Genomic DNA, 10,687 nt, shown 5'->3' with positions numbered 1-10,687 from the left:
GCAGCTGGTTCATGTGTTTGTTTGTTTTGGTTCATTCTATCATCATTCAATTTTTGAAGAAATGTAGAATAGCATCTATTCATATATATACACACATGTGTATACGCTATAGAAAAGATTCAGCAAACAATTACATAATGTATAATAAGAGTTTAATCTTAGATTTGTTTCTGTTTGGAAGACATTTAAATGTCACAGTTTGATTACTGCTCCCACTGAAGTTAAAATTAATCAGATGACAAGCTACTGCCAGGCTGCAGAGTTTAAAGGATTTCACTGTTCTATCTTGATTTACTCATATGTGCCTGCCAGCCCCCTTCCATAGTTTGATACTCACACTTCAGATAATTAGACACTGGGTGCTCTTGAAAGTAGCCACACATTTTCTGTTGTGTGCTTTGTAAACTCTACAGTAATCTATTCACCCCTCTGACTACTGAAAGACACAGGAGTGGTAGGATTGTCTGTCCTCCTCAGCAGGCTGCAGTAACATGACAGCAGGATCGCTGGTGCTCGTCCATCTCCTACTATCCAGTCCTCAGCTGAAGCTGATGGATCTACAAACAGGAGGATCCTAAATTTCAGCCTACAGCCACAGTTAAAGAGTAGAACTAGAAATAGCCTTCTGTCAACATCAGATCATCAGCAAAAGAAACTGGGCTGAAAGTGGGAGTGTCAGTAGGTCTAAAATACAATACTGACTTACTCCAGGTTTCGTTGTGCATTGAACCAATTGAGGCTGTTAACTTCTGGATGGGCCAATATAGTGAGGCCATAGGCATGTCCTCACTGGGTCTTGTAGCAGTGTTAGCACCCCATAAGCTACACCCTTCTGCTTTTCTACAGGTGTCTGGAGAGACTCAGAATGGCTTCCTGCCCCATGTGGTTTCTGAAGTGTTTCCTTGGGGATGTTGGTTTTGTTGGTGGTTAGCAGTTGGTTTGCACACAACGAACTGAATACCCATCAACATAGCATGCACAAGTTTTAAAATTATTAAAGCAGGAAAACAAACTGTCTTTGAGCATGTAAATATAACCCTAACATTAAACATCGGTTTTCATAGCTCTGTTTGCTGAAGGCTAATTTTCTGATATGTCAAGTGCTGTGAACTCCTGACACCAGGCCTTCCTCTTTAGATAAGCAGCATGCTTGTCTCAAGGACAACCCATTCATACATGCTGCAGCACATGGAGATATGCGAAGAGGAAAAAGAAACAATGCCACTCTGCACTTCTTTAATCAGGTAGATGTGTTAGCAGAAAGCACATATCCTCTTGGAGTGTCTGGCTGCATTATGCTTCTCTGGAAGCAAGCCATTGCTTTGTCCTTGACTTGATATTAATATGTGACAGTAAGAGGCGGTAAGGCACCTTCAGGAATTCTTACTCATGGTAATCAGCTAATGTGAAGCAGAAGGATCATAAATTACAGAGCTCGGGCTTCTTTTCTTAAACAGACCCCGTTATGCTCCATGGAACATCCCACACCACTGGGGCTAACTGCAGCCCTTGCTGCCATGTCCTGGCCTTGTTCTGGCCCACCTGGCCAGTGGGACAGGCCAGTCAGGCATGGGCACTGTGCTGTGGTCCAGAGGGGTCTGTCTTCATACACTATGGAAACTAGAGGGAGGTGCAGGTTTCTGCAGCATGTAGTTAAAAGATGAGTGATACCAATACGGAAAATGCAGAGGAACTGGTCATTTTGTAGTGGTGGTTGTGGGAAACTTTAAGGTGGGAAGGAAAAGTAAGTCTGGATATTTTTTTGGCGGTTCTTTCTCTTTCCTGGGGAGCCTGTGCAGAGGAAGTGCCTTGACTTCATGCTTTTTTCTCCTGTTTCTCAAGTTTATTTACATAGTTAGGATGGTTTTTTTGCTCAACATTTTTGTTTTCTTGTGAAAAGTCCTTCGCTGTATACAGAACATACCTTAGTCAAAGGGATATTTTGCTTTTGTGACTTCCTTGTGAATGAAATGAAAGGGCATTTTCTACAGTGGATTCGTGGAAACCTCGGGTTTCTCTCAAGGGGAAGGTTCAAGTGATGGAAGAACACAGCAGTCCTTTAAAGGTGCAGTATCAGTACACTGTGAAAGACATGAGGGAGCTTGATTAAGGCCAGATGCCTGCTTTCTGGATGCTTTGTGAGCCTCCTGTATTTTGCTGAAATGGGGCTCTGTGTAGGTTCTACTGTGACCAGTTGTGGGCAGAAGAGAAATTAATTCTTGTTTCTTAACTCTTTGCTGCTGAAAGGGACTGACACTATTTTAAGAACTTCTTGGAGAACGAAACTATGAGAAGTGAAAAACCAGCATAAGAAAGAAGTAACTAAGCTAGTTATATCCCACTGCGTGTGTGAAAAGGAGAAAGCTATACCCTTGATGTCAGTGCTGTTCAGCACCATTGTTTTCCCCTTTGCTCTTGCTGTTTCTCCTCTTCATTGTTCTATGATACAGTTTGAAGGATGAAAGGGATCCATTACTTCCCACTGAGATCATCTCACACTCTTAATGTGATTCTCAAGAAAGCTTTGAGTGACTGCATTACTGAACTGTACACTGATTCCACCCAAGATGTGAATCTATGCTGAGGTCCTTCATTATGCTGCCAAACATTTTTCCCCACATGTGAACTCTCCCTTTTTTATTCAAAAAATACAGTACAGGTCACCAGCCTTCAGCAAGTGCAACTTAGTGAGAAACTGGCTATCTCTCTCTCTCTGCTTCCAAATTTGCATGCTGCTAGAACTGGCTAACATCTTGTTTTGATAAAAATCAGAGCCATGTTGGTGAGATGCAGTGTAGCAGTTACTCCCCTGGAAAACTCCAGCTTTAAATTCAGTCTTTCCTCCCGTGAGATGTTTTCTAAGTGGTACTGTTTTTGAGTGTGTGAATGATATAGTTTTAGCCGTTCCTGAAATAAAGTATTGTGAGAGAAATACACGTCTCTTCTTAAGAACTTAAACTCTATACTTATGTACAGAATAAGGACTTCAGTATTTCATGCTAATGTCAATACTTCTGAAAATGATTAAATACAGCAAATCTGAGCACAAATCCAAGCCATTAAACATCCTCTCTTCATTTTATTTAGCAGGAAAATAAAGAACAGGAAGGGAACTGAAAAAGTGAAGGCTTTGATCTGGAATTTTATCTATTATGTATGGCTATTGGGGTGAGTGCTATACTGTTTAATGCTTTCTACTACAACCATTTCTTTTTCTCCCTCTCTTTCTGGTTTTCAGATGTGCTGAGTCCCACTTGTCCTGCCACGAGTAGTTTCTATGGCAAACTCATGTTTTGTGTCCAAGACAGACCTGTTGAACCTTACTTGCTCTTTGCTGCCAAGCAGAAAAGTTGAGCCTGATCCAAAGATGCTACTGGTCAGTGAATCGAGATCAGTCACTTTTAATGAGCGTAGCTTTCAAGGAATTCATTTCACAAGAGGAAATTGAGCAGGTCATTTTACATTTCTGGCTCACTTTTTTTAAAGATGTGGGAGGCTTCCTCCATTTCACACATTTGGCATATTCTCTGGTTACTCCTCCTTCCTGAAACGAAAACCAGCAGAGCAGGCTGCAAGTAAGGGCAAGAGCTTTCTCTGCTCCAAATGTCTGCCAATCCCAACAAATGATTGATCAGAGCTGGGGTTTTAATTCTGATCATCTATACAGTTATGAAATGCTGAATGGCTTCCTTCCTCCTTAATGGAGAAGAAAATATGAAAACTATTCTTTTTGGAAATTGTTCAGATCTCCTTCAAATTGATTAACCTGCACTCTGTTACACTGCTTTGGCTGGAATTGCCATCTACTACTGTCTGTAGTATTCACCTGGAATATATTGTGGATGTATTCATCACGTAAACTTTAGTCTTATCATTTCTTTTAGGATCCCTTTTTTCATTCCAGGCTATTGCCATGTTCATCCCACCCAGATGCTGTATCAGTATTAGGTGAATGTTTCTAAGGAGCTCACTCATAGCATGTTCCTAGCAGAACCGTGTAAGAAGGACATAAAAAGAGAGCTTCCAAAGGAGGTCTATAGATGGTCTTGAGGACAAGATGTTGCAAGATGTCGTTACGTTTGAAATGGCCATTTCCATCCAGTGCGTCACCAAAGTAGTATTTGGCATGAAAGACTATAATTCCTAGTATCCTAACATCCAAGTGGCATTTCACTGGTGGAGTGGCATTTCCCTTGGAGGAGGACCAAGTTAGGAAGCGTTTTAAGGAAACTGGTAGTATATGAATCACCGGGGCCTGCTGGAGGCATCTGCAAGTCCTGGAGGAGCTGTTGGATGACATTTATTTCATGGTGATTGAGGGAGGCTCCTGGGGTGCACAATGGTGCCAATACCATCTAACTTGTTCTCCAGTGTCCTCTATGATGGGACAGAACGTACCCTCAGGAAGTTTGCAGATGATACAAATTTGGGAGTAATGGCTGATAGGCTTGTGTGCTTCTGGGCAGAGACACCTTGATGGGCTGGAGAAATGGGCAGAGAGGAACATCAAGAAGTTCTAGAAGAGTAAATGCTCGTTTTTGTACCTGAGGAAGAGCAGCTGAGGCACCAGCGCTGGCTGTGAGCCGACTGGCTGGAAAACAGCTTTGCTGGGGTCCTGGAGTACAAGAAGCTGACAAGGAGACAGTAGTTTGCCCTCAGAGCAAAAAAAAAAAAGCCAGCAGAATCCTTGGTTGCATTAGGAATACCACTGTCTTCAGTGGGCTGAGGAAGGTGATCCTTCCCTTTACTCAGACCTTGTAAGACAAATGAGCAGAGCTGTTTTTACATTTCTTCACCGCATACATGCTGCTACTTAATCCACATCGTCTCACTGTGAAGGCACAGCAAAAAGTAGATAACAGATAGTTGTATAGCAGGAGCCGTGCTACTGAATCACAAGACTTGATATACAATGAGCTCTGGAGAAAAAAATGCTGTGTGTTTGGTATTTAAACTTGACTGCAACAAACAATAAGGTTAAGTGAGACATTAGAAACAAACTAGATATGGATACAGTGATCTCAGGTCACAACTGGGAATGATTTCTTAATGAGTACATTTAATCTCCCACCAGGAGATAAAATACTTCCTTTGCGGCTCATTCATTCCAAATCTGTACAATTTTTTCAGCCAAGGATATGATAAGGAGTGTGACTAAAACCGTAACAGTGATTTGTTAAAAGGAGGAATGATCAAGATGATACCCAGACAGAAACAGGCAATCGGGAGACTTCCAGCAGAACAAGAAACAAATCAGCATGCTAGAGAAAACATTTTTTATGACAGGCATCTCCTGGTGAACACAACAAAAACCTATAAACTTTACTCCACTCTCCTACAGAATTGTTGCCAAGGACAAAGACCATTCCCTGCCCTGAGTGAAAGGGAATTTAAAGCAGCCTGTTTATTCAGTGTGCTGCTTCTTTCCATTGTTCATTAAAACATGTTATTGTAGCAGGAGTGGAATTTAGGAGACGATCTCACTGGTTAATGGTTTGATTGGTGAGCATATTAGACTTCAACTTTATCTCCACAAATAATGGGCTCTCTCTGGAATAGCTGAAACTTTGACAGGAAGGAAGAGACATTAGTGGGAATTTCCCCTAGATAACATCCCTTAGTTTATAGAAATCCTGTTCCATTATACCTAAATATTATACAGACATAAATTTAGAGAGCAACAGCATTTACTGAGCTCAATTTGGAAACAGTGTTGTCTGCAAGAATCATCAGTATGTTTGTTTTACATACTTCTCCCACACTCAAAAGGCCAATCATAGATTTGAAGAAATTGGAAGACAGAAACACACAACTTCTATTCTAACAGTCCGCTCCAGTTTTTTGAAGTGAAGCACACAGTGTACTTCTTTTTCAGGAGAACCCTTCTAAGACAGTAATACAGGCTCCCCACTTCTGGGTTAACTATTTCTTAAGATCACTGTCTGTCTGGGATTCACACCTGATACTCAACTCTACCTTTTTTTCTTTGCTCAGCACTATTTTACCATGTGCAAAGTAGATGAAGTTATCAGTAGTTTGTAATTACATTACAGGTATGTTAAGCCTCTATTAAATGTGTTTTTCTAGAAACTGAATTTATGTATGACACTACAGCTTGAAACCTGAAGAAAAAAAACTTTGCAGAAAATACTTCCTTTATTGGTGAATACCACAAAATCAAAGAGCTCTGCACAAGGTTAATGCTAGCTGCATTTTGCTATATTTTACCACAGTTATGTCCTTATATTAAAGATATAATAAGGACATGCTTTAGAAGTTAATCAGTTCTTGACTGGGAAATGAAAAATTGCAGACAGATCCTTAAAGAACATTTGCTTTTATTTTAACTCTTTAAAACGTGAAACAACTCTGACTTAAGAGGATGCTTGCTGTCCTTAAATGCTTCCTTTACTTGTAATTAAAGGGTATAAAAATAGGGAAGGTATGCTGATATAAAAGACATTACACATCCAGTGTGTACAGCAGACTGAGGCTTCACATCTGAGATACAATCCAGCAACAGGCCTCGGTAAAATATTATGGTGACTTCACAGTTACTGTGCAGCATTTCCTTTTTCGTTCTATACATTTCTAAAATCTGGAAGCTTATTTCTGAGTATCTTTAAACGTTGCAAACAGAGGAGAACTATTAAAAGCTAGGATTTCTATAAACATGGAAAAATATTTTTTAAGAACATTTAACACAGTAGTGGTGAACTAATGAGCTCAGAAGTACATCTTTTTGTGCTGCCTATGCACATCACTCATTGTTGGTCCATTGGGTCAGGAAGGAAGTGCTGGAGTTCAGCTCTTGGTGTTCTGTAAAGCTTCTATGATTGCTTTGTTGTATTCTGTGACCAGCTTTCTCGCTTTTTCCCTTACTGGCTCGTAGTCACTCTCCTGACTTTTTGTTGCTATGACTGATTAAAAGAATTAAGGAAACAAGCTGCCAGTATAAATATTAGCATAATTAGAGATCATAAGGGAAACATAATACAGTAAGTTTCCTTTTGCAAAAACTATCAAGAGTTGCAAATGATGGAAAAAACTCTAACTGGATGTAAAAGATTTGCACCAATTTACTAGCTGCCATCTCATGCCAAACACGACAAAAAAAAAGATTACGTACCCAAGTCAATTTTGTTTTCGTATATATAGGCAATAGGTTCCATGTGGAAGACTGCCCACTGTTATGCTGCAAACAAAACCATTCCAAGGCACTTGGCTATTTAAAGCCATATGTTTTGGCACTTCAGATCTGTGGCCAGAAAAAGCCCTGTCCCTATCACCTGATGGTAATAGGTGCTTTTTATATAAAAGTATAAATATATATATTAAAAAAAAGCATTCCGAAGCAGATGTGCAACTCTGTGTAAGCATCTGTCCTTGCAAAGGTAGGTAATATATCAAAGCACGTTAGGAAGAGATTTTAATATCCTGCACATTTTTTTCTTCCTCTTGGTTTCTTTTAAAGCTTTTCTTCTTTTTACAATATAATAGGATCAACATTGATCAACATTTTTTGCCTCAATAAAATATTCCTGCATAGCTCCTTCTACAGGGGGAAAGGGCTGCAATTTGCTAATATCAGCAGACTCTTCCGCTGAGCTGTATGACCTGCCCAAGAGTCACCACAGCCATGCAGAGGTGAGCTGCAGCTCATCAGAAAGCTTCACATCACTAAAAAACAGATTCTTATTCTATGAGCCTAGGAAAGGTCTGTATACATTCACCCACTCCTATCTCAAAGAGCAGCAGGATGCCCAGAGGTCAAAGATACCTGTAATCATAAGGTAGCTAATCTTCTGGCAGGAACCTGGAAAGCCAAAGCCATGAGCATTTGGTCTTCATTGCTGAGTACAAAGAACAGTCTAAGCTAATCTAAACCACCTATTATCAGCTGTTTTTCAAGTGAAAAGGAATTTATTTTTTCAATCAAATTAAGCCATTCTAATAGCCTTCAAGTGCTATAACTAAACAAATTCATTTTTTCCATATAATATTCTTCAAGAATTTAAAATGCAAAATATATAGATATATAATAAATTCACTATATACAGAGAATACGATACATGTTTGTCCAATAACTATTAAGACGTTCTCGAAGAATTAGAGCACTCATCAGATACAAGAAATGGGATATCTGATATATAAAAAAACAATACTATATACAGATCCTAAATTGCTTTTTTGTTGGTGGTGGTGGTGGTGTCCTGATGGTTAGACTACTATATAATTGTACGAAATACATTTTTTTGATATTTTCTCTGGTGTGTAGCAATATCCGTTTCCTAAAGCACAGTGCTGGATAGTCCACATAGTCCATTTCTGCTGTCACATTTTTACTATAAACTTATAACAATGATTATAAATATCTTTGAGATTTGGGATTTTTAGTTTTCTAAGTAATTTTTAAAAAGTGAATTTACTATAGTGGATATAAAGTGCATCCATGCCCTACTCAGACCTGTACAGTAACCATGGAAAATAGCACAAGGTAAGAACTATCAACTCTAAATAAAACAACTTTGCTGATTTTGCTAGTTTAAAACGCTATCTTGCAAAAGCTATCACTTACAGCAAATAAGATTTTACTGGTGTTTTGGAAGCTTTTGGATGGAGAAGATTAGTCAGGGACAGTGGAATGTACCTCTAATTAGCACCATGTAATGATAGGGGAGCACTATAGTTCTCCCACCTGCGCCCATTTTGCAGCTTAGGCATTCCCTTGTCGTATCGTATCACTTTTATCTTATTTTTCCCCCTTACTGCACATTCCCTCTTTTATATAATATTTAAAATGCGTGACATCTGTTGATTACTTTTTATCATTTATCATGCCACATAAATTTTAAAACAATAATATGCTTGATGGATGAATTCAGACCGCACAGATGTAAAAAGGATCTTTGTAAGAAACCTGGTGGCAAAACTGACCCTGCTGGAAAAAAGTGAGTCTGCAAGATGAATCTTGAAATTTAGGATGCATTAAAGTTTCAGGCAACACACACAAGTTTTGCTATATATAATAGCTACCATATAACCAGATACTTGCAAAGCACAGCCTTTCCCGCCCTTCTCTGTCTCCTGCTTCCCATTCCGTCCTGTCTTATTTTGCTGGAGGAAACAGACTTCTTCCTCAATTACTACAGTGTGAGAATTTCACTGTATTTCTTAAATAAAAGGATACATTCCTTCATCATAAAGTTATTTTGCTCTAGGTGCTGCCACTTCCTCTCCAAGTTCGTAAGCTGAAAACAAAAAATGAGCCAAAAATGAACATAATTACACATCTACCTTGTACAAAGAATCAGGCAAAAATGCTTCAGTACTTTGCAGTCTATCACCTGATAAGATCAAAGTTACTTCACAAAAAAGGAAAACCAAACCAAACAAACACAATGGCAAAATGATTTTTAAGCTGCCGATTATTAATCTGTATATAATTTAGCACCTCATACTTTTTTTTTTTTTTTGCTGTTTATGTGGAAACATTGCATATAACTTCAATACTACCTGGGAAAAAACAAACAAACAAACAAACTGAGAACTCGAGACTGTAGTTATACAGGTAAATGTAAGTCTGAGGTAAAAAGATGAACACTGCAGAGAGATATTAATTCCCATACTTTGTATCATTAAAATGATCTCTTCTTAAAATCAGTAAGATCTAAAATCACCAAAGATAAAATATTTCCTGACACTGTCTTGGACTTTGAGCTACGGGGAAGAAACTTCCTTTATTCCATAGTTAAGTTTCCTGTCTGATGCCAGAAGCTGTGATAAGAACAGAGCTGCAGGGAGAAGATTGTAGGAGTGTGGGTTAACTGCTGGCACCTCTTCAATACATTCAGCATCAACAGGAAACTAATGTGGACATTATATCGATGGCTGCTTCCTTACAATACGATTTTATAATATTTGTTTTTCTGATGCTACTGTTCAAGATTCTGCATTTCAAGATATGCAGATGTTATTTCTAAATACAAAACCTGAAAATCATTCAGAGACTAAACTTCAGTGGGAACTACGGCAAGAATTTAGGAAAGTATGGCTACATTTTACTTAAAAGCTTATTCTTAAGCTGGAAGATATGAAACAATTGCTATCTTACTCAAATTTCATAGTCAAGAGCTGGTTTTCTAGCCCGTTGGTTGACAGCACTCATGGCAGACATTTATTTGCATGGTATTTCTGACCAATAGTCTCTACTGCACCTTTATAGATGTACCCACCTACAACACAGCTAGGAACAGAGACTAGGTTTATAATACTATGTGACACATACCAAAGGAAATATTCAGTGCATCTTTGTACCAATTCCTTGAAGGTCAGAACTGAACACTGCTTGCAAAATTACCCAAACCCTCAAAATATGTAAATGCTAACTGTGCTTCTACATACTTGATGCATATCAACTATTCAGCTGCTTCCAGTTTATACCTTTGTCCTTGTGACATTGACATGTATGACATAAAAAGCAAAGAAACAAATTGTTTTTGCATGGAAATAGAATGGCTACAGCTTAATGAACTGAAAAAATAATGTACAATTACCGTTTTATATAATTTTTTGGCATCACTCTGCAAAAAGTATCTTAAAGCCATCAAGCGTCTAAAATCTGATTTTGGTATTAAAAGCATGATATTCTGAAGTTTTGCAGACTCTCATTTATGACTTTGGAGAT

The 10,687-nt window shown here is 38.6% G+C and overlaps 1 protein-coding gene across 2 annotated transcripts in view; it reads right to left on the bottom strand.

Moving 5' to 3' along the window:
• Positions 1 to 6,321: 6,321 nt before the first annotated feature.
• Positions 6,322 to 10,687, bottom strand: part of IFT74 (intraflagellar transport 74) — a 31,936-nt gene continuing 27,570 nt past the window's right edge. For both annotated transcript variants that reach the window (XM_004949579.5, XM_003643070.6), the window contains exons 19-20: positions 9,191 to 9,251; positions 6,322 to 6,920 (exon numbers count right to left, since the gene is read on the bottom strand). In XM_004949579.5, coding sequence (XP_004949636.2) covers positions 6,805 to 6,920; positions 9,191 to 9,251 — 177 coding nt within the window. In that variant the 3' untranslated portion in view covers positions 6,322 to 6,804. The remainder of the gene's footprint in view (positions 6,921 to 9,190; positions 9,252 to 10,687) is intronic.

This window comes from Gallus gallus, chromosome Z (genome assembly GCF_016699485.2).
Source record: "Gallus gallus isolate bGalGal1 chromosome Z, bGalGal1.mat.broiler.GRCg7b, whole genome shotgun sequence".
Classification (NCBI taxonomy): Eukaryota; Metazoa; Chordata; class Aves; order Galliformes; family Phasianidae; genus Gallus; species Gallus gallus.
This window is presented reverse-complemented; position numbering and strand designations above follow the sequence as displayed.